Source organism: Taudactylus pleione, unplaced genomic scaffold (assembly GCF_031769625.1).
Source record: "Taudactylus pleione unplaced genomic scaffold, aTauple2 ptg000179l, whole genome shotgun sequence".
NCBI classification, from domain to species: domain Eukaryota; kingdom Metazoa; phylum Chordata; class Amphibia; order Anura; family Myobatrachidae; genus Taudactylus; species Taudactylus pleione.
In genome coordinates this window covers 2,505,411-2,530,929 of record NW_028284581.1, presented here as the reverse complement: position 1 = coordinate 2,530,929, position 25,519 = coordinate 2,505,411, and the positions used below count along the sequence as shown (strand labels likewise).

The following is a 25,519-nucleotide window of genomic DNA, read 5'->3' as shown; positions in this document are numbered from 1 at the left end:
TGCGCGTGCACGCTGGGTCGTTGCTGTCCCCGACTATCTATTGAACATGCCCGTCAACCTGACGACGCTCGTCAGGTTCAGCATGTTCAGAGATAGGAGGTCGGGCTCCTTTACTGAATGACGTTCAGTGAACGCCGTTCAGTGCGGGTACCACACCTCGGTGACCTGAAGGTCTGAACGCTAGACGTTCAGACTTTCAGGTCGCCTAATGGATACACACCTTAACACTTTATTAAAAATGCATTACTGCTTTGTTTTCCACAGAAGCTGTCGTCACCATAACCAGTTAGTTTAGAGACTTTCCATATTGCCAGTAATATATCCTTAAATTAACGGGTGGAAAATTGATAAAGTGACTGCATACTCTCCACACCACTCGGGCAACAGAGGTAAAGATTTCCAAATATTCCTTCCTCTTACCATCCATGTCCTTGTCCAACTGCTTCCTAATCACCAACGCCCAACAAACATTTTGTCACAGGGATATTATCCTTCAGCTCTTCTCTCTTGCCTGTTTGCAGTGTCAAAGACAGGGTCGGAATGGCCCACAGGTATACAAGGGAAATCCCAGCAGGGCCCTATTGCCAGTGGGCCACTCTTCTAGGGATCAGGCTCTCCCTAGGCTCACCATGCACTCAGATTATGCATTGTTACTCTACTAGAGGCACAAAAAAAGAAGTACAGGTGCTCAACTCCAAATTAACTGATTGTATATAAATAAATTTTTGCAATGAATAGAGGTTGTTAGCATAATCTTGGCCAAGGTGATGGGCCTACCCACCGCATCCGGGTAAACTCTGTCGGGTAAGTCCCTAACATACTAGGATTCAAATCCAGAGCGGAGGACACCCCCAACCTGGCCCAGCTAAGCCAGGAGTTGAGCACCTGTACTTCTTTTTTGTGCATATATCAATTATCTCCACAGGTAGCACCTCCAATTATATATATATATATATATATATATATATGTTCAAGGTGTGCAGTCTGAGGCCCACTTCCTATATATGCTCTACTAGAGGGTCAGTAACTTGGTGGAGCAGGACCATGGATGAACTTGGTTTCTTGGTTTGTTTCCATGGAACCTACACCAATATAGCTTGGGCATTACCGCTGCATCCCCGATGGGCCCTTAATGCCCCAGTCTGACACTGATCAAAGATAACTACTTTGTTTTATCTACTGTATATGGGTTCATAATCTGGATTCTTCAAACTAACAGCGAGATATAAATCAATAACACTTTACCTCCATCAATACCATTGACGACATCATTCCCAGTTGGCTTAGAAAAGCAAGATGTTGATAGGATTGTCTCAAGTTGAATAACAGCTTTTTCCAACCTATCCATTAATCCATGCACCTCTGCCATCCTGAGCACCTGAATTAAAATACATACATAAATATATATTATATAATAAACAAGATTAGTGTTTATATAAACTACAGTTAGACTTCTGTCACATCGAAACAGAGCTGTGAAATCATTCAGTAGGTTTATAGGACATTGATATAAGAGGTTGTTTTTTTTACAGAAGAACAAGAACCCAAATGTGCATAAAATCAAACACATAGGCAATTGTTTATTTGGGGAACATTTTCAAATAAAAATAATCTATTAAATATATTAAATATACAAATAGCCATTTTATTGCTATTTTAGCTCATGATATTGTCGCAAAATTTATATCAAGTGTGATCATTGAATATTCTGTATGTCACCACAAAATATTTAAAAATGTAATTTAAACTTCTATCACTATTAAGCGCAATATCAAGGCTTCAATAGTCAAGCAATCCTACTTGTTGCAAAAATGTCACTCAATCAAGTTAGCCTGTGATTAGTGCATCCCCTTGTAAATAGTATAACTTTTCTAAGCCTCATTTAGTCCAATGATAAAGCCATTAGTGAATCACTGATATGGGCAACATATAAAGGATAGTATCAATATTATAGTGCATTTGCGAATCGGTGTAGTACAGCAGTATAGTATATACTCACAATGATTCAGCAACATACAAAAGTTAATATCTAAATTATTAAATACATTAGCGAATCAGTGCAATGTAGAAGTATCTCCCACTTTGGGAACATGCAATAGCAAATATATATTATATAGAGTTGAAATATGAGAGAAGGTACATAGCACTTCTGGTTATAATGGCAATGCAACCTCTGAATAAGGATACACATTATGTTCTTGTGTATAATCGAAAATGTCTATTATAATTTGGATAATTTAACAATTGATGTTTACATAATACTTTACCTCTGCCACAACTAGTACAACCCTATGTTCAATAATATGCACCCTGTTTCCTTTCATGTCGCTGTGAAATGATGTATGAGTATTCATACATCATTGGTTTTACTCTAAATCATGAGTATTCATAATTAGTATGAATGACTGTGTATAGTTTCACACAATGCACGTCTCGTGTAACTTGGTTTATAATAGGTGGATTATTATACTCTATATTTCCCCAAAAAAGCAAACGTCATTAAAAGAGGAATTCTAAATTTTTGTAACCAGGGTTTGGAGCCTAAAATTATTATTGTATAACTTCTAACTATATTTACTAAATTTTCTCTATTGTAGCACACATTTAAGGCACGTATTCAATTAGAAGGGAAAAGCCAAGATTGGCAAAAAAGTATCGCCGACTGCGACTTTTCGCCTGTCGGAAACTTATCTCCGTATTTAATTCTATCCGCTTTTGGCGTACGCGGAAAGTCAATGCAATGTAATAGGCGAAAAAGATTTGCCTCTGAATAGCATCAGAGAAGTGCAAAATTTTTATTTGAGGGTGCAAAGTTGGGGAAACCACTCAGAACCCTTTGGACAGCCCCCCCAAATGATAACTGCGTAAATAAATCCCTGGAAAAAAAGCAAAAAACACCTCAAAAAAGTACTTTGAATTTGGGGGCGAAAATGCACAAAGTGGGGGGACAAGTTAGCAAACTAGCTAAATAAGGTTCTGGGGGTGCTCTAAGAAGGGTCAAGTGTTTTTGGGAGTGCAGGTGCTTTTATGAGGGAGGATTTTCACTTTTATTAATACTTCACTTTACAGACATTAAAAGATGCTTGCACCCATTTTCAGGTACCCCAAATTTGAGAGGACTACTCATTTTCTCCCAAAAATACTGCTTTATGCCATTCTTCACCACTTGTGTAAAGATGCTAATTAGAGGCAATTGTGCGAACTTAAGTGCCCCAAACAGTTTTATTAGGGCTGATCCCCAATGTTTCTGCATCTTTTAGCGGGGTTCAGGCTGATTTCCCCGATTCTGACACCACTTTTCACCTGTTCTGACGTCGCATGTCGCCGTTTTCACGTCTTTTGGAATTGAATAGGGCGAACAGCGGGTACACGCACGATAAGTTTCTGCGGCTAAAATACGCGACGTAGGCAAAAAGTCTGGCAAGCGAAACTTTGTCGCAGGTGCGAAACTAATTGAATACCGCCCTAAGTCTGGAAATATGTTGCAGTGACATACAGAATTTAAAGATTTTGAATATTACATTTTTTATTAGCGATGAGCAGGTACGGTTATCAGAGAACCGGACCCACCTGAACAGCGCAGATCCGAGTCAGGGCTCAGGACTTCCCTTCTGACTCGGATCCTAAAACGAGGCAATACGCCTTCTTCCCAGCGTCGGATCTCGCGTGTTATGGTTCACATACAAAAGTCCATCCCCACGTTCGGGCGCCATTTCAAGGTGGAGAACCGATGGGGAAAGTAGTGTAGGCAGGGTTCTTAGTGAAAGAAAGGCAGATTTAGTTAGCTTAGTCAGTAGCAGCAGCAGCAGCAAAAAAAATAAAAATACAGCAGTGCACACAGGCCCTGATTCAGAGCCGGACGCTCTTTCAGTGCGCTCGCTCTGAATCAGGGCGCCATTTTTTTTTGTCAGAGCCAGCCTCCTGGCCGCTCACTAAGCTGTGGGTGACCACCCACAGCTTTTGCGAGCGGCTAGGTGATGGTCGCGATAGTCCATGTGGTAGGGTCTCGTCCATCGCAAGCCCCAGTGAGCTTCCGGCTCTAAAAGAGCTGGAAGCTCACTACTGAGGCAGCCCCCAAACGGCAGGCGTTCCTTCGGGAATGCCTACTTTTGGCCAGCCACCCCCTCTGACCGCCTCCAAAACGGGGCGAGCTGTCAATCACAATTGACAGCCGCCCCGTTTTGGTGCGAGACCCGTAGCGACGGAGCACCCGTCGCTGGCCGGGTCTCGTGCATGCGCAGTGGGGGACCATCGACCCGCGTGCGAGCGCTTTGCGCTCGCAAGTGGGTCTGAATCAGGCCCACAGTCCCTTCAAGTCTTTATAGGCAGACTCAAGTAAAAAAATAAAAAAATATATTTTTTTGTGTACAAAACGTGTGTGCTGTACCCCACTGCGTTCGCAAGTGCTGTGACTCTGCAGTGTGAGGTGCCATTTGTGAAACACTTTCTACAAAATTTTCTGTACATACCCCACTGCATTCGTCATATATATAAGTGCTGTGACTTTGCGGTGTGAGGTGACATTAGTCTAAAACTTTGAAAAAAAAAAAACTTGTTACATTTTTTCTACAACTTATGTGTGCTGTACGTACGTCACAGCGCTTATAATTATGATGAACGCAGTAGGGTACGTAAAGTTGTGTTTATGATGACATCATAAATACAACTTTACATACCCTACTGCATTTATCATAAATATAAGCGCTGTGACTTTGCAGTGTGAGGTGGCATTAGTGAAAAACTTTAAAAAAATAAATTTGTACTACTTGTGTTGTTCATCGATATGGATCACAATCAGTCAAGAGAAGAGAAGGAACAACACTGCAGCTGCTGCCACCAGTCATGACGATACTAGTCCTTCAACGTCATATACTAAAGCCAATGCTCAAGGGCATAGAGTGTTTAAGACTAAGTCAGGGCATCTGACATTGAAACAATATTTTACATTGCTAAAGAAAAAAACACCTCCAATAAAGGGAAAGTTTACAGCAGAAACACATAAAATTGGTGGTGCTGTAACTTGCTGTCAGTCAGGCATCTTCTTCTGCCTCACATGATGATGCAAGACCATGTCACTCAGAGTCTGGAAGAGGTATCAAAAAAATAAAAAAAAAGGAAGATTAGTGCTTCAAGAAACCACTAAGGTAAACGAAACAACTGTGTGTTCAGAAATGTCACATATCCCTGAGGAGAGTGTAAGGGGTAAATTTACTAAGATGGGAGTTCTATTAAGAAGTGATGTTGACCATAGCAACCAATCAGATTGCAGGTATTATCTTCTAGAAGGTGCTAGATAAATGAGAAGTAGAATCTGATTGGTTGTTATGGGCAACATCACTTCTTAAATAGAACTCTCATCTTAGTAAATTTACCCCTAAGTGTGTCCACGAGTGCTATGTGTGAGCCGGACCTTTCTGTACTCGTAGAGTAGCCTCCATCCTCCATATCTGCACCCTCTGCCAATGTGGGGATGAGCAGCACAAGTCAAGAAGTTGCTGACCACGACATCAAGGATGCTACGGTAGAAGTGCAACAGGATGAGGGGGATATTTGTGTAACTGATGCAGGCTCTAATGAGGATGTTGATGATGAGGATGTTCTTTGTGTAAGTGAGGCATCAGTGAAAGCAGTTCTTAAGAAGGCCTGGGCGCAAGATGAAAAAATGCACCTCTTACAGTATGTGTGGACTTATTTTTACCCAAATCCGGACAATTGTCTTTTCATCTGTAGTGTTTGTAAAGCCACAGTAACTAGAGGTAGGGACTTAAACCTCCTCACTGTTATGTCATTTGCAGCACGTGCATGAAGTTTTTGGCAAAATCAGAAACTTATGCTAAAAAAGTAACAACAAGCAGTCCAGCGTCAGCTAGCTCCCTTGTCTCTGCTAGATCCAAGCACCAGCAATCTTCAACACCTTCATCATCAATATCCTCAATCATGATTGTAAGTAGTTCTGCATCCAATTTGAAGAGGCGGAGTCCTCTCCATCCAGGATTCCTCAGGAGAATCCTTGAGCGCTAGGCCTGCTGCTGCTGCTGGGGGTGGATCTTCATCCCAGAAGGGGACCAAGAAGACTGCTACTAGCAGTAGTTTAAAAAAAACAATTGACTGAAAACATTCCTTTGATAGAGGAGGCAAGTATGACAGCTGTCACCAAGTTGCACAGCAGATCACTGACGCCATAAAAGCTATGCTGGTATTAGATCGGTGTCCAATATCCGACATTAATACAGTGTGTTTTAGACAGTTAATGGAAGTCATGTGTCCCTTCTACCAAATCCTATCTAGATTCCACTTGAAAAGCAATTTCCCCCATGTACATGGATGTTCAAAAAAACTTAATTAGTGGCTCCAAAATGTCGTTGTACACACTGTACACTTAACCATAGATATGTGGACAAGCAGAACAGGGCAAACTAAAGATTACATGACTGTAACAGCCCACTGGGTGGGTGTATTGCCTTCAGCAGCACCAACAGCAGCATATAACAAACGCCAGCTCATTCAGAGGCAGGCTAGTCTCTGTATCAATGGCTTCACTAAGAGGCATACCGGTGTAAACCTCTTAGAAAAACTAAGGGAAGTCATTGCAAAATGGCTTAACCCGTTTGGACTCTTCTCGGGATTTGTGATTTCTGACAACGCCACATTGTGAGAACATTACAGCTGGATGATTTCGAACACTTCCCATGTTTTTCTCCCACAATTAATTTGGTGGTGCAGAATTTTCTTTTAAATGACAGGGCTGTGCAGGAGATGCTGTCTGTGGCCCGCAAAATGTTGGCATTCAGCAGCTCCATGTAGAAGATTGCAGCATCTGCAAGAACAGTTTAATTTGCTCTGCTACCAGCTAAAGCAAGAGGTAGAAACAAGGTGGAATTCCACCCTTTATATGCTTCAGCGGATGGAGGAACAGCAAAAAGCCATAAGGAGAATGTACCTTACTCCAGTGCAGTGGAGAATACTTCTCATTTTGTGCAAAGTACAGCAGCTCTTCGAAAGTTGTCATCTGTGAAGTGAGTTCAGACACTGCCAGCTTGAGTTAGGTGATTTCCCTGACTAAAGCAGCTGGAGAAACTGAAGGCAGACCTGAAACGAAGCGATTTTGCTAAATATGTCAACTAGTAGATCAAGTCCTTTATTTGCTTCATCAGGATCCAAGGGTTGTCAGCATCTTTAAATCAGATTAATACATTTTGGAGACCGTGCATGATCACACGTTTATGTCGTACTTTCCAACAACACAGATCTGAAGTGATGCAAAGAGCTGTTGGAGAGCAAGTTGTCAGTTAACGCGCCACATGACATGGTGACGCCTCCTCCTTCAGTTTCTCTGACAACTGCGGCTGCCAAGAAAAAACTCAGCTTTCCTAAGAGACCCACTGGTGATGCAGATGAGTCAACACAACACTTTGACATCTGGTCAGGGCTAAAAGAATGACCTAAAACTAGTGTCATCTCTCCCGCTACTCCATCTGATACGGTCACCATTCAAATAATGATTGAGGATTATTTTAATGATAGCATCCAAATAGGCATGGCAGACAGTCTGTTTGACTACTGGCAGGAAAAAAAAGGCAATTTGGAGGCCCTTGCACAAACTGGTTTTGCTTTACTTAAGCTACCCACCCTTCAGTGTGTACTCAGAAAGTTTTCAGAACAGCCGGGAACCTTGTCAGTGATCGGCGTAGGAGGCTAACTCCTCAAAATGTGGAAAACATGATGCTCATCAAAACAAACTACAAATTCCACGAGGAAGAACTTTACTGCCAATTAAGTCAAAGTCCAGAGGCACCTGTAATGGTGGATTCCAGCGGGGACAAATGAATATTGTGTGAAGATGATGTACACACTGATGACGGTGACTATGATAATGCAATGACATCTTGCCTCCGTAGAGCCAGTTTGTACTTAAGAGATCATTGCCAGCGATATCAACTGCCCATTGGTAGCTTGTTTTGTGGGGAACCAAACAGACCAATCACTTCAGCCACAAGTGGCAGTCCCTGTCGCTGAAGTGATTGGTTTGTTAAACTGTACATGTCCTGTTTAATAACATAAGGGTGGGTGGGAAAGCCCAAGGACAATTTCATCTTGCACTTCTTTTCTTTGCATTATGCTCTGTTTGGGGGGCATTGCTGACTGACATTTTTATAGTTATTAAACTGCCATCCGGTCTAATATTGCTGTGTGGCAATGTTTCATAGATGTCCTATATTTTTTTTCAAATGTTGTGCATTTGTGTCGCTGCTTTGTCGCTTACTTTAGCCAGCCAACCCGCTGCAGCCTTTGGCCTATATTGGTGAAAAGTAGTGAAAACAATATTGTAAGCCGTGAGGTGGACAAAATTGACTGTATAATGACTGGAAATTAATGTTATTAAGGTTAATAATACTGTAGGAACAAAAACAGGCCCAAATTATGTGATTTTAGCTGTTTTTAGAATTGTTTTTTATAAAATACAGATATAAAACCAAAACTAAAACACGTGAGGGTGGTTTTACAAAACCAGAACCAAAACCAAAACACTAAAGTTAATCCAGATTCAAAACCAAAACCAAATCACGGGTGTCGGTGCCCATCTCTAATTTTTATATTGATACTATATAGATTTGCTTTTAAGAAAATATTTCACATGGTATGTGATCCAGCTTTTACAGTGCTCATGTAAAGAATACCTGAATATAAATGATGTTTATTTATTTATTTTCACAAAAACATTTGTGCTACAATATTCTGTTCGGCATAATGCTCTTTCTGTACTACTACAGCTGAAAAAAATATCAGTAACTTCCTGAGTTCAATTTGATTTCATGTTCTCTCTGTTGATACAAGTGACATCCTGATAAATCCTGCCAAATAGTAACATCCTCCCCATGAACCACGCGATCAAACAATCTTGGAAGAACCCACTATATCCTGCTTCCCTTTGATAGATATTGATTGTATTCAAGCATCATTGAAACACAGAATGTATCAACTGCAAATATGAAGCAATAAACAGTAGCTGTAGATTTTATATATATGAAATATTCAGTAAACCTGACAAAAGAGTTATACAGGTAGTAACACATACAAAGGACAGATATTGAGAAAATAAATTAAAAATAAATACAGCCAATGGTCACTGTCCAAGTTTTAGTCTTAAGGTATAGTATTTTATAGGATTATCAACTAGTTTATTTTTGGTCAGTTTCAAAACCGTCACACAACGGCAGCAATTTTGCCCTTCAAACCACTAGTTTTATTAACCAGCAGTTTGGATGGTGAAAACTTAAATCGCCAGCAGAGGTGAGAGACCTCTCCTGATTGGCTAGCCATCTTTAAAGTAGGTGTGAATATTCCAGGTAAGTTCTTACTGATACCACTACAGTACAGAATTTTTTTTAGGCCAATACGTGGTGTAAAATTCTAATCTATATAATAAGCGAAAAAGCGTGGCTGTCTGTCTGCCCGGCTTTTTGTCCTTTATGCACGGCCAGAGTTTTGGATCTAGCGCCACCAAATTTACCATAGTGGTGTAGTTTGACCAGGATTAGGTCTTTGCCTAGGTTTGAAATTCATCAGGGCCACACAGTGTGATTCCCCCCCCCCTCCCCCACAGGCAGGGAAGACTGGTGCAGTCTCCCATTGCAGCCCAGCACACAGCATCGTGTACTGGGCTGCTGACAGGAAGAGGAAGAAGGGGGGACGGCTGCGGACCCGGGCCCGCGCCGGTCCCCTACAACAAGCCCGGGGTAATAGGTACTTGCCCCCCTCCCTTATCGGCACTCCTGGGCGTAACATGAATTTTGTGAGCCGCATAGCAAGATCTTAAAAGACCCCCCAGAGGTAAAAGAAACACATATATTTGCCCACACAGACCCCATTCAGATGATGCCACACAGAGCCCATTCCGGTTATGCCACACAGTAGTAACCCTTATACACATTATGCCACACAGTAGTAGTGCCCCTTGTACATCATGCCACACAGTAATACTCCTTACACTACACACTAATGCCCCATACACATTATACCACACAGTAATGCCCTTTACAGATTCTGCCACAAAGTAGTAGTGCCCCATATAACACATTATTCCACACAATAGCAGTGCCCCTCTCACCTCCACGTGTGCCATAAGCAGCCAGCAGGTGTGGATTTGGGGCCGGGCCGCCAGCTAATTACAGCTGGCGCACCGGCAGCCTGTGGCACACATGGACAGACAGCACTGGTGAAATTTGATTCTGGCGCCGGTCGCAAGCCAATCGGAGCTCACGGACCGGCAGCCAATCAGGAGCCTCCACTACTGATTGGCTGCCAAACCACAAGCTCTAATTGCTCACGACCGGCGGCACTGTCTCATCATGATTTCCTGCCAGTGCACCAGCTGTAATCACTAGTATAAAATATGGGGGAACTATTAATCTTTAAAATAAATATGGGGACACTGTTAATTCTCAAAATAAATATCGAAGCAATAGTTGATATAAAAATAAAGGGAACACTGTTACTCATAGAAATTTATTGGGTGGCACTATTTAGAACAAGAACATTTACAAGGGGGGGGGGTGGTGTACTGTTATTTACTTTGTTTTCCTAGTACCCCAAGTAGGGGTACCAGGATGGGCTCAATGCTACTTGGCATTGGTCGGAGCATACGTACATGTGGGTGCCAAAGCATTTGTTTAGATCCCACGCATGGTAAGTAACACGGTCTGTTAGTGAATGGAAAGAAGGGTTTTTCTTTGCACATGATGATAGACAAGTTAGCTCAATCTGCCTTTTGTTTTTTTCCGTCAGGTTTACACCTGTGGTTTATGAAATTGGAGGTTATTATATCCTGTGATTTGTATTTCTTTCTAATATGTAAAGAAATCTGGATGGTGATAAAGCATGTCAGATTTGAAAATGGAGGTTTAGCTGCAGTTTAGTACAGGTTTTGCCTTGAAAATAGATAAAGCTTGAAGCCTTACAAAGTAACAAAGTAAATGGGATACGAAAAATATGGGTATATAGGCTGTTTTGTAGAAATAGTGATAGTGATAAGGGGCCTATACATTAGCAGATCTTTCTGAAAGACAAAAGATTTATCTTTTGAAAATTCCTGGGGCTGCTGTAACAGATATCTGTCATGTACATGACAGATTTTTGCGAACGACGAACGATATTGCATGACATCATTCTGGGAGTGGATTTTTTTCATGTTTCTATTCATTTTCATTAAAACAATCATTCATTGTTCGTCGTTTACAGCGACAGATATCTCTAATATGTTGGAGAGACAAAACACCAAATTTGTCAGCCGCGGGAGTGCGCATTTTTATCGTTCAGAGCCTATCCATTAGCAGATAAATTGAACGACTGAGCGATAAATCGTTCATCATTGAAATTTATCTGCTAATGGATAGGCCCTTATCGCATCCGGAATATATCTGTTGTAGTTATATTTGGGCTCCTAAAAAGGTACACAAAGTAACCTTTTACACTAACGTGAAAACTAATTTCTCTTTAGCACCTCTCAGTTTAGAAAATAAAACATTTTAACCTTCTTTGAGTTAAAGTTTTTCCCTGAAGATATAGATCAGTTTATTCTTATTTATACCTTAAATTAATCATGAGCGTGATCGGACATCAAGGTACAAAACACAACACACTAAAAGTATAGGATAAGACCCAGTTTAAATGAGGTGCACTCACCTGTAAAACATGCAATGCGCCTTCTCACAATAACATGAATCTATTTAAATAATCCCGTCCTGTAAAATCAAATCTTGATTTTCCACTTAAATACAAAAGTAGGAGGAATGGAGTGCCTAATCCACACTAGGAAGATATGCGGCAATCGTCACCAAGGCTTCCCAGAGACATAACAGGAATACTCAGAAATATTTCAACCAGTAACAAATCAGTAGGATGAAGTCTCAAGTATGTCTGTGAACGGCCTAAGATTATTGGACAGGAAGACGGACACAGGTAGAAAAGTGTCCTAGTTGCACATATTGCAGATCAGTTTATTTTTAATTTCTATTTTCATTATAGACAGAGAATATTGCACACAGTCCCTTTAAATCATTGCCAACCCCTAAAGTCTGTTGATTAGAGCCTCAGTAATGTGCTATCTTAATGAAAAGAAGCCAGATATACTAGAATCCCTCTTGTACATCCTTATGTCTCCAAGCTGCCATTTCTCCTGCTGTACATGAATTTGTGCCACAGGGAAAGTGCTATAATAATTTCTGTGTCAATCTTGGCATTTTTTCCTGAGAGCTGCATTAAACCACAGTACATTTAGCATTCACTCCCATACATTAGATGTAATCACCTTTGCTGAAGTGCTGTGCGTGCCACATAATTATATGCTACTTACAGCTAAACTCATTATTCCGTGTGTAGCCTGGAACGAAGGACATTTTAAGAAGCATTATAATCAGGGAAATCTACATTTTCTCAAACACCATAAGAGAAATGACTAATTCAGAATGATAGGTAGCACACAGTGTAAGATTAGGGATTTATTGTCTGAGAGACTGAGCTGGATCACCCACACAAGTATATAAAAATAATATTCAAAATCTTTTGTTCATATTCTCAAGAACATTCCATAGATTCTTGTATGTTTTCCAATGGACAGAACAGTCGGTAGTTCCACCACCGTGGGTATTAGATTGTAATGCATTGATAAGTCAATTAAAACAATGTTACTTTCCTCCTATCAAGCACCACTTATATCTTTTGTACACGATAAGGAACTTTTTTTATTTATTTTTCTTCCCACCTGACAAGTATAGTTATCATTTCTTAAGCCCTTTCTTCACAATTTGCATTTTTCAAGTGAATTTGAAACCAATGGGTATATTTACTATTCAGCAGGTTGTCAAAGTAGCCAATCATCGACGACACTGACCAGCAGATTTAAAACAGCAATACAAATAAATACTAGGCAAGCCGAATTTAGCATTTATTTATATTGCCATTTTAAATCTATCGGTCACAGCACCAATGATCAGCAGCATTGACGACCTAGTGGTTAGCAAATAAACCTGAAAGTGTTAGACAGCTTCATTTTAGTGCCTATTCAAATGGACTCGCATGACCTGTCTGGGGAAGCAATCGGGAAGCCGACTGCCTAAATACCGGCAGCCGGCTTCCCGACTGTCATATCCCGGCAAGGGTGAAATGCCGGGCGTCTACATCTAGACGCCCGCATTTTCCAGACACCGGGAGACCGGCGCCCCGATCGTAGTGATGCCAGGCGCCGCGAGTGGACAGCCACGGGGGGGGGGGGTTAGGTTTAGGGCTCCCGGGGGGGGCTTAGGGTGAGGCACCCCCCAGGGAGGGCTAGGGGGAGGGAGGGTTAGGGACCCCCGGGGGGGACTTAGGTTTAGGCAGCGGGGAAGGGGGTGGTTAGGGTTAGGCACTTAGAGGGGGGATTAGGGTTAGGCACCCCTAAAGAGGGTTAGGATTAGGGGGGTTAGGTTAGTAGATACTTACCTATCCACGATCGGGATTTCCAGCGCTGTCGGGCTTCCACTGCTTCTAACTCTGCTCTTGTCGGGCTGCCGTTGACGGGAATCGAACGGCCGGAGGTATTTCATACCCATTCCCCTGTCTGTGCCCCATGCCCGAACCATAGAATTATTTCGTTTTCCACATATACACACAAGAAGAAATCATCAAAATTTGGGAAACGACTAATGTATAAATGTAATGGGCTACACACTCACCACTGACATATAGATGTGTCCTCTTACATCATTGCCGATCGCGCTACAATTGTGCACACGCATCGTGCCATGCGATTACCCACAGTAGCGTACGCTACGGAATGCTATGGCGCGCACTGCGATCGCACCATGCATGGCGTGATTTGCAGCAAAGATGCAAGAGGACACATCTGTATATGTGGGTGGGGGTGTTTGATTTGGAAGCCTACAGTACATATAAATCTTATCACTATTGATTTTCATCAGACACCTTACCAGGAAGCACATGCATGTACAGTACAATGTCAAATATACTCATTTGTCAATTGAGTATAATATAAACAACAGAAATATGCCTAATGAGAGGCAAAAACAATCTAGAATTCACAATGTCAGGTAATTTAAGGGCATATATACCACAATCTGCATCTCAGACGCAGATGAGATCTGATAAATTTGCCCCAAATCGCAATGTGATATTTGAATACATGGCAAAGATGTATCAAATATTGAATGCAACAGAGCTTGTGAGAAAGTTGTCCATGTGGATCATCTCACTGCATTTCTCGGGGTATTTTTCAACAAAACTATCCCGAGGCTGTGTCTGTGCATGTGCCGCCAGCTATTCCCCCCCTCCCCATTACCTCCACCGCTAAGCTTACACTCACCTGCGCCCAGGGGACTGGTGATCGGTGATCCGTTGAGCTCCTCTGTGTATCCGGTCAACTGATCACCAGGCTCACTGGATCACCAGTCCCCTGGGGCAGGTAAGTGTTTATATATGTATATATATATATATTTGTGATAAAACTGGGGTAATTATCTCGGTAAAATGGTCAGTGGTGCAGTGAGTAGGTGCATAATAAAGATGCACACGCAGTTCTTTAGTTTTAAATGAAAATAAATGGTGCTTTACTTGTCAGCATATCTGGAACAAAGTAATAAACAACCTAGCCCCTCATGCAGGGCTCTACCTCACTGCTCTGCTTGAACCCTGATAATGGGCAGCTAGTCTGCAAATATAACACTCTTGTAGTCTCTTGTAGTCCCAATCCTGTCTTTTACAGGTATAAACATGGCCTCCTAACCTTCACACAAATTCTCTCATGTTTTCCTCCGTGCCTGGTTTGCAGGTCTGGATTCTGGCCTCCTGGCCTGACTTCCACAAAGTCACACACGCAGTCCCAAAGATTTGTGGACCTCCCTGTCAGGTTGCAGGTCTGGACACCGGCCAAGTCTGGTCCCCACTGGCCTCCAGGCACACTGGGCTCTGTAGCTGCCACAGTCCTCTTTGGACTGATTCCTCATGCAGCCTGACTGCAGGTCTCCCTCGTTAGCCCTCACCTGAGCTTTCCACAAGGCGGCCTCTAGGTATGGTCAAACTTTGATTTCCTACCCTGTGTGGGCGGATCCCCCAGCCCCACACAGAAGCCATGGCTCACTATCGCCACCTAGAGTGATACTGCCACAATATATATCTATCTATCTATATATATATATATATATATATATATGTAGCAATGGGCGGCACTCCCGGCGACTTCAAAAAATACGCAAACACTCGTACTAGTAAACTACTACGAACATTTGTGTCTTTTGTGAAGTCGCCGGGAGTGCCGCCCATTGCTGCATATATTTTTTCCTTCCAAACACAGGGATAGGTAATTTAGGAAGGCGCCAGGCGCACATTACACCTTTAGCCCTTTGGAGTGCTGCCCGTAATTGCTGTGTGTATATATATATATATATATATATATATAAAGGATTTGCAACAAAGTATTAAAAAGTGAAAGTTTGATTTAGGATTGTTTAGTTTGTCCCATTACTTTCGGCCCCTTAAAAAGTGGGAGGCACATATAGAAACCCTTGTAATTCCTACACCGTTCACCTGATTTGGATGTAATTACCCTCAAATTAAATCTGAAAGTCTGCAGTTAAAGCACATCTTGTTTGTTTCATTTCAATGCCATTGTGGTGGTGAATAGAGGCCAAAATATGAAAATTCTGTCAATGTCCCAATATTTATGCACCTGACTGTATATATATATATATATATTATTATCCTTTATTTATATAGCGCCACAAGTGTTCCGCAGCGCCTTACATAGCACATAGAACTAATAAGTGAACAAGAAACAAGTAACTTACAGTACATTACAGTGCAGGACAAGGATACGATTTATATACATTGCTGCAATAGCGATTAAGGCACTCACAATAAGCAGCAGGGAGTTATCAGTCACATGTTAGGTGCCCTTATGGAGAGGAAAGAGTAGAAGAAAATGTAAAGAGAAGCACATGAGGGAGGCAGTCCCACATATATATATATATATATATATAATAAAAACAAAGGTGGATAACAGTACTATGCCCCTCTAATGTAGCGGTGGTGATACAGGATGGGATGTACTTTAGGGAAAATGTGGTCAAAAGTTCTTGCCACAATTCCCATATATACCAAGCTTTGGAATGCATTACTTGGACCAGATGGGCAACGCCATCTATAGATGGTGTTGCCAATAGTAGCCTAAGGGCTTTTCTTCACACTAAGGGCCTGATTCAGACCCGGTCGCTAAGCTGCGCTCGCTCATTGCCAAAAGGGGCCGGATATGCAAATCCTGCGATTGCATTGTGTGGCTTAAGGACAAGCGACTGCAGTGAGTGTACGCTAGTGTTTAAAGACGACGCCCACTCTTCATTCATAACCCACGTCATCTCCAGGAAGTGTATGAATCATCGGTAACATCGAGAGCCATCGGAGCAGCTCGCAGCCCTTGAGGTAGACCCTACCCCACCGCAAGCACTGCGATCAGTTCAGGCAAAAAAAAAAACAAGTGATATGTTCAATGACGCTACTTTGCTAATTATGCACACCCATTAAACCCCGTTTTGAAGCTCATACATGCCTGCGTTCGCACCACCACTCCCCCGTTCACAAGCACCTTCCCCTGTTACCACCCACAAATGACAATATCTGTCACTCAAAGTAGCGCTCAGTCTGTGTACAACGAGCGCACGATTCCCGATCGCAGTGACTGGCTTGCGCACGCGCACTGCGAATCATACGCATACGCAGATGTGCGATTATCGCCCCTAGCTAGCGAGCGCAACTTAACGACCGGGTCGGAATCAGGCCCTAAGTCGGTAATTTGTGCGTAATAATAGCCCATAGGCTACTATAGGATAACGCCATTGAGGCCAAGCTCTTGAATGCAACAGATTCTGGAGACAGCTTTACAGGCCCCATAGGAACCTGTGGGGGCTACAGCTGCTGTCGTACAGGAGGGACCACAGCAGATGTTGGAAATATCTGCTACAGTCCCTCCATAGTACATTTTGGTGATCCTTAAAGTTTGTGGGTGTCCCCTGAAAATTGCTGTTTTCGGGGAATATCCTGCAAATGTTACTTAATAAATAGGCCCCATAGCAATTGTGGAGCAACAAGTCTAAGCATGCTCTGGCAAGTAAAAGGATATCTGGATGACCTATTGCTTTGGGGACAAGTTTTCAATTAACAGACCATTAAGCACTGGGAGGTTGCATGCCGATACAGTCACGCAGATTTCTGGTCCCGGAAAGTGTGAGCTTCAGACATGCGAGTATAGGTGTATTTTCAATGCACCCGCTCCTTTTGTTATGCCTTGATTACCTTATTTTTATTGGTGGAGTTTTTATTATATTGCATTATATACACATATAAATGTATCATATGTATGAGAATTTTGAATATATTGTGCAGAATTAAAACTTTATACAGGTTGAGTCTCCCATATCCGAAATGCTCGGGACCAGGAGCATTTCGGATTTTGGATTATTCCGGTTTTCGGAATACCTGGGGGGGGCCCGGCGGGTGGGTCTGGAAGGTGTCGCGCGGGTGTTGCGGTGGTCCGGCGTGTGCTACAGATGTCCTGCGGGGCTGTCGCGCGGGTGGTGCGGTTGTCCGGCGAGTGCTACAGGTGTCCGGCGGGTTTCGTGAGGGGTCCGGTGACTGAGGCGGAAGGGTCCGGCAGGTAAGGTGGAAGGGTCTGGCGGGTGCTGCGGCTGTCACGAGGGTCCGGCGGCTGCCGTTGGGGGTCCGGAGGGTGATGCGGGGGGTGGCCTGGCGTGTGGACCACGCTCAGGCCGCTAGTCATTGGCCGCTGATACTAGTGACGTCATGTCACGTCGTGACGTCACATATGCACCGAAATATTCTGGTTTTTGGAATATTTCGGTTTTTGGAATAACGGATATGGGAGACTCAACCTGTAGTATTGCAATATTTTTTATCCCTTTTCTTCTCTCTTCTATGTCATTATATGGATGCGGAACATTGAGAGATTAAGAAGTGTCCAGTACGTTGAATTGACTATGATTGGAAACTTGGAAAGATATCCTTGTTTCTGAAAATCGGTTTGAAGATAGAAGAGATTATATATCCTGTTGGGTGAACTTTGTTTTATTGCATTCTTGTGTATTGGTATATGTTATACCTGTCTAATATTTTGTTTCTCTTACTTATGTGGTAGCGCTTTATTGCATTCTTGTGTATTGGTATATGTGATACCTGTCTAATATTTTGTTTCTCTTACTTATGTGGTAGCGCTTAGTGATATACCCTTGTTGTTATAAGTAGTTGGGGGTGGGACGCACCCTAGGAAGTACATGCTCTAGATGCCAGTAATCATTACTTAGCTCTGCACCCATTTCATTGTTTCAGAAGAAACGGTACACTATCACTCCAGTCTACATTTTCCTCTTGAGATCCGATCTGCACACACATCACTGAATGTTGCATGAATCCTCTGTATTTGAATAATTAATTGAGACATGAGCATTGTCCCTCTCATTCATCCACACAGCACTCTTCGGATGTTGTTGTCCTCACACATTTGTGCGCTCCGCTTGTAGAGCTTAGTCATGCATGAAGAGCGGCACATTATAAATGTGTTAATAACATGAAATACACTACATTGATGGCTTTTATTGGTATTACCTATTGGTAGAACCTGTTTAGTTACAATAGGTGTCAGTGAAATATGACAAGTTAGTCCACACATATGTCTTGGTAACAGCAGTGTACAAAGGGTTAACAGCGCTGACAGTAGTAGTAGAAGTAGGCACAGGGCTCAGTGGCAAACGCAGGATTTCTAGAGGGGTTTTTCCAAATGCTTGATTTTAGAGCGAGTCTGGCCAGTCCATGAAGGGGGCAGAATTAGTATCCAGCTTTAATATGCGTCATACAATGTGTATTGTGTGTCATAATTCCATCATATACAGGATCACAGTAAGAAATTGGATGCGGCTGTAAGCCATCCTGCCGGAGCTGAATGTTTTTATTTTAGATGTGTGCACCATTCCAGAGCATAGGAACAAGTCCGGGAGCCTGGAGGAGCAGCAGAAGAACCTAGGCACATCCCTGGACATATATGTACATATTGGGCTCTATAGCAGTGCCTCCCTAACAGTGCATGTTTTCCAGATCTCCTAGTTGGTGCACAGGTTATTTATTACTGGCTGATACATGTTAAAAGATCCACAGGTGGTGCTAATTATTTCATTTGTGATACTGAGAAGAACATGTAGCATTAGTAAAATTCTATTATATTACTATTTCTACTGTGGTCATGGTATGTGTTGGGGAGGGGGGTTTCCAGGCAGACGGAAACCCCCCCTGCGTTTGCCTATGGGGCTTACAGCGGTAAACAGGTAATAGCTGTGGCAGAGGTAACAACAGCAGATCTCAGGTAAGGGGATAAGTACTGCAGCACTCTACACAGTGATGTGAACAGAGTTTGCGCTTGCTCACTCACGTCATCATGCCGGTGCGTCACTGTACAGGGGGAGACAGCTCAGGAGCTCACTCCTCTCCAACAAGTTTTCAATTAACAGACCATTAAGCACTGGGAAAAACAGTGATCTATAACCAAGAGGCTCAAATCTAATAACCAGTGAACATGACTACATTGTTAACTGCAATTGATGGCTAAATAGTGGCAGCACAAAGAAATCATGAGGAACATGCTCAGCTAAAGATGACATAATTAATAAGGTGGTGGGAAGAAGACTGTCCTGATGTTAGGCTTTTTGTGACCCCATCCTTCCATTATGCTTCCACAGACATACATTTATTGTTTATAAGAGCAGTCTCCCTATGTCTATTTATAATGCCTGTGTGATTAGAGTGTAATACTTCACACTCACCTCTAAACTATGCAGATGGTGTTTATTTTTATTGCCCGGCCTAAATTAATTATCCCAAACCAGCCCCAGTGACCCGGTCTTTCTGCTACTCCTCAAACAATAGAACGGGAGCATCTTCAGAGCCTGAGATGGTCCGTCACTTACCCAGAGAAGTGCGCAGAAGATGCCTCCACTCTGACCTTCTGAGCATGTGCAGTGTTGCCCCCAATAAGAGCAAAGGGGGGCCTCAAGTGACCTGGAAATAGCCTTCTGGGCAACAGCAGCACTCCATTCAATTCTGCCACTGGGAAACAGTAAGAACTATGGACCTCACACTGACCAGGAAGGGTTACCTACAAGCTTAAAACAACATATGGCTTATATGGATGGAATTTCAGTGTAGACAGTGATATAAAAGTCTAAAGGTGCATATCCACTACTAGTGTAGAACGACTGTACGATTACAACATCATAACAGTTCATCATACTGTGCAGTGGACATTGTGCCCACAGTGAAGGTTATGTCGTTCAATGCAGGCACCCACCATCATCCCCGAACATGCACAACCTGTCGATATCGTCAGGTTGGCCTGTCTGTTCAGGCGATGACAGATGTCAACAACGACCAGAAGGAGTGCACATCGCTAGTCGTTGCCGGCAAATTCACGGCACGATTAATGAACGAAAAATCGATAACGATGTCGTAATCGTTCAATCGTTAATTTTTATCGTGTAGTGGATATGCGCCTTAACATTGTCACTTTGGAAACACACTTCATTTTCTTTTTAAAAGCAATAAATTACAGTTGTAAACCCCTTTAACATGTCCTTATCTACTCTCCTGCCACCCCTATTATTTTTTGAATAGTTGAACTAATGTCATATATTTTTATCCCATGAAATTTCTTATTTCATTGTATCACTTATAAATGTACTGTCAGACTGCACTGGTCTACGTGTGGCGCTAAACAATGTATTTCTTACTGAAACTATATACCACAGAAATCCCATATGCTAACACGATTCAATGACCTTTCAGTTCATAAACAAACATATACCATATAAGTTTTGGCATTCTATTAGGAAAGATATACAGAAATATATAGATTTCAATTGGTAATATCTGTATATATCACTGATTGCACATGTAGTGACATTATATGGTTCTTTGAAAAAAACAACCCTACTGTTTGGCTCCTAAAACCTATATTATTTTTAAACAATTGCTCTAGGCCAGGCATGTCAAACATTGAGGGCCCAAATACATATATTATGTATTATATATTATACTAGCTGGAGTACCCGGCGTTGCCCGGGATTTTAAGAATGTTTGTTTACACATCATCCTCCAACAAACCTCTCCTTTGGCAAGCCTCACGAAAAGTGTGACAAACTTCCCAATCAACAGTCCTAAGGTCTTCGAAGGAAGTAGGACCTGTATCGATGTAAAGCAAACTTCGGAGATAGAAGCATTCAAAATTTGTAGGATGTACAGTGTAAACATGGCCAAGAGCTTCTGTTGCTCTGATACCAGGATGACCATCTACAGCGACTCCCTGTTTTCTGCACAGAAAAACTTTGGAGAAGCATTCCATTTGTAATATTTTGGCAGCTCGCAGTACAGCAGGGTCCTTGCAAAGTCATAATTTTGACACAGTTGGAAGAAAGAAGCGAATTTTGTTGCGTAATTTTTTATAGTCAGAGAGCTGAGAATGCTGGGAAAGCCTGCTAAAGCTCTCTTCGATAACATACATTAAGATCATAACAAAACATGACAACACAAAACGCTCACTCCGAGGCCCTACCCATATGCCGTGAAGTCCCACAATGAGCGTCCAGCAAAAAGTGTGTTTGTTAATTAATTAAAAATTAACAGTAATTCATTTCGATTTCACATTTTTTTAGTTGCCTCGGCCGTGTTTTTAATACGCTCGTATGTAAAATTTCACGATCTTGGCTTGTAAACTGTGGATTAGTATAGAAAGACAGAAGGACACATTTTTCACTTTAATATAGTAGATTACATATAATGGAGCACATTACTACAAACTTTCCTACACTCCCAGAAATCACGGGAGGCTCCCGATTTTTCCCGGAAGTGTAGGCATATCTCCCGCATCCTGCCCACTTCCTAGTGAAGTGGGCAGGATGGGGAGATTTAAAGGGGAGTTTGCAGGTCCGGGAGGAGGGGGTAGGGCTAAACGGCGCGATTTGCATCATTTAGCCCTGCCCCCTCCTCATGGACTTTTCTAAGGAAAGGGTGGGGCCTAATTACACCCCACCCCCAAACCGATATCCCTTCTTTCTGCCTTTCCTAGCTCTTTACCCAAGTTCCCTCTTCAAATGTAAAAATAAAATCACAGTCTTCAAAGGTTTTATGTTTTCTAGTCTTTGGAAGTCTTGATATTTTTTTTTGCATCATGCTACTGCTGTTATTTCGCTCTATAATATTGTCTTTTTAATGACTAATTCAAACTTATTAATATATCCAATGCATACCATAAAACAAGCCCCTACCTTGGCAGTTATAGTATGCTTAGTGATTGCATAGGTGGTAGCTAAAATTAGTCCCAGTACTGAATCTGAATGACAGGTAGAGGGTTTTGAAGGACGCTTTGTGCTTGTCAGTGTTATTTATTCAGATTAAGTTCTTAGTCCTTTGACCTATGCAAAACTAGATCTAAATAGAATAGTTTCTACTTTCAATCGTTGTGCCCTTTACCACACGAAAAATCACCTACCTAATTTCACTTATTTGACAAGGTTCAAAAGTCTTCCAACATAGGGCCTGATTCACTACCAATTGCAACTGCGATTAAGCACGCAATCATGCCATTGCTGCGTTCTGCGCATGCATTATAGTGAGCCTGAGCGAAGACTACACTGCGATCGGGACTGCAGTGACTGTGCAGAGTGATTGACAGAAAGTACAATTTGGGGGTGGTGACGGGGAATGGTCAGCGAAATCAGGCGTGCCAGTGCATTTGAACGCCATTGCAGGGGCGTGCATAAATTAGCAATTGCGATGCCATAATGCAGCTTGCGCTTTCACTGCGTGCGACAAGGTTAGCAATTCCTGAGTAAGATCAGACCTTGTGCAAGTGTGCGCGAGGCTGCAATGGTACTCTATGTTACCAATGGAATCGCAGTCTTGCTAAGTATTACAGATTTGTGTAAGGTAAAGTGGGCGACCTTATATTAGGCTGCGTATGGCATTGCAATTGCAATCATTAGCATATCTTCAAAGTAAGACACTGTGTGTAATTGCTAGTGCGATCGCAAAAGCGATCCTTACTGAATCAGGCCCATAATCGTTTAAATTGTTAAATTCCTCAGCAGAGTTCTGAGTAAACAGAATTTCTAGCTGCATAGCTTCCAGGTCCTTATAGTCATGTGACGTCACTTCCAGCGGAGTCATATAATGCTCCAGCGTTCTGGTAAATGCAGTCACCCTAATCCCTACCTCTAACCATCTCTCTAGAGCTTAACCCTAACTCCCCCCAGTAGCCTAACCCTAAACTCCCCCTAGTGCGTATCCCTAGCATTCTGATATTGTCGACATTTCACATATCGATACTCAGAAAGTGTTCACATTGTCAACATTTTAACAATGTTGACATAATAACTGTCAACATTGCGAATGTCGACCTAATGACTACATCCCAAAAAGGAAGGTCCACATTTTTACATTAAACAGCACAACCACCTTCCTCGCGTCTACATTCTATTTGTGGGTGCTTCAAACTAATATAGCCGCCAGTATAATGCCAGGAGATGCCATAGATGAGTTACAGTTCAGTCATGTTACTAAGTAGGTAACTGCATAACTGCATAGCAATGGCATGTATCAGCCATGACTGGTGCTAGGATGCTGCAGAAAGTTGGAAGGGGAAATATCTACTTTTTTTTATAAATAGCTACAGTAGAGGAGCAACAGAGGAGTTTTCAAGGACTTAAGGCCCACATAGGAATGGGATTGAAATGCAGACGGTTCAAATCGCGACAGGATGAAGATCCCGACAGAGGCAGGAAAGTACCCTAACCCCCCCTGCTCCTACCCCCCTAACCCTCCCTTAGTGGTGCCTAACACTAATGCAGGGCTTGACAAATCCCAGGGGCCAGGTCACCATGGCTACCAGATTTTGCTGCCTGGCTACCAGATTTTGCAGTGAGGTTGGAAGCAGATCCTCATCAGCCCACGTGGAGATTCGTGCCTATAGTATTGCGGCGTTCATTTCATGCACAGGAGTGCATGTGCTGAGTGTCGTCTGCGGTGACTGCTGTGTCTGTGTGCGTCCTGGCCTGCACTGACTCCTCCTGTCGTCCCATCCTGCGCTGACTCCTCCTGTCGTCCCGTCCTGCGCTGACTCCTCCTGGCTTGCTCTGACCCATGCTGTCTGTCTCAGTCTACGCTGATCCTCCTGTATGTCTCGGCTGTCTACTGTTGCCTATCTCTGGCTGCATAGAGCTCCCCAGTAATAGGGTCTATGCGTGGTCAAGGATTGCGGAGCGGCTTCAGAGGGATAGTGGTGTGACCACGAGGGGAGGGGGGTTCTGTTTCATATGAAATGTGGTCTGTTATTACTGGAGGGTGGGGGGTGGATCAGGGGAGCTGTGCAGAGCAGTGAGGGGGCCTCCATTTTACTGTATCCATTCAACTGCGACCATTTTGTGGACTAGTATAGTGTGTATAACACACAGAGCTGTGCTCCTCAATCATTCCTATAATTTTTTTGGGGGGGACAGTGATGTGGCTCCTACGCTTTCATCCTGGCTCCTAGGTTTTAGAAAAATTTGTCAAGCCCTGCACTAATATCCCCCCTAGTACCTAACCCTAACCTCCCCCCGGGGGTGCCTAACCCTAACCCCCCCTTACTGCTCACTAAATCTAACCCTCCCGGGGGGGTGCCAAACCCTAACCTCTACCTGTTGGTACCTATCCCTAACCCTCCCCCTAGGGGTGCCTAAACCTAATCTCCCCCCCCCAAACCTAACCTTAACCCCTCTAGACTTCCTAATCCTAACCCTTCCCACTGCAGCTAACGCTAAGGCCGCCCCGGACTTACCTTCGTTTGGGATGTCGTCTTCGGCGTTCCGGCGTTGGGATTATGATAGGCGTCGGTATTTCGATGTCTATCATAAATCCCTACCCAGCATTCCGCTGTCAGGATTCTGACCGACGGCCGACTACATCCCCCCACATATTAGTTGGACAGCTATGATCTGCAAGTGTGAACAACATGGTAAGAGAAGACTATCCCCAAAAACAAACTGGGGCAAAGAGTATCTCTGTAAAGATAGTGAATGTATATTCTGGAACTCAAAGTTGTAATCTAAAGACTACTACCAGGGGATATATTTACAAAGGTTCAATTTTGTTTTCTGTTTGATTTGGCATTCGATTTTGGTTCAATTTTCTTAGAGGGGATTTACTAAAGCCCAAATCTAATGTCAAATCAATCAAAAAAATTATTTTAATTCAAAATCGAATTTCTGAAAAACGTCAATGTTTTCCCATAGAAGAATATATGATCCCTTCATTTACTAACATTCGATTTGCAAATCGAATGATAAAAGGAACATAAAATCGAACTGCAAATCCCCAAATGAATAGAAGAGCTTCATGCTTTCAATTTCAGGTCTATGCATATGGGGATTTGAAGTTTGCT

The 25,519-nt window shown here is 42.6% G+C and overlaps 1 protein-coding gene across 3 annotated transcripts in view; it reads right to left on the bottom strand.

Annotated features, from left to right (window-relative positions):
• The window catches only part of CAP2 (cyclase associated actin cytoskeleton regulatory protein 2), a 180,558-nt gene that overhangs the window by 149,914 nt on the left and 5,125 nt on the right, over positions 1-25,519 (bottom strand). For 2 of the 3 annotated variants that reach the window (XM_088475831.1, XM_088475833.1), the window contains exon 2: positions 1,246-1,378. In XM_088475831.1, coding sequence (XP_088331957.1) covers positions 1,246-1,369 — 124 coding nt within the window. In that variant the 5' untranslated portion in view covers positions 1,370-1,378. Of the gene's footprint in view, positions 1-1,245; positions 1,379-20,015; positions 20,074-25,519 lie in introns of those variants that run through there. The other variant, XM_088475832.1, reaches the window with a different exon arrangement.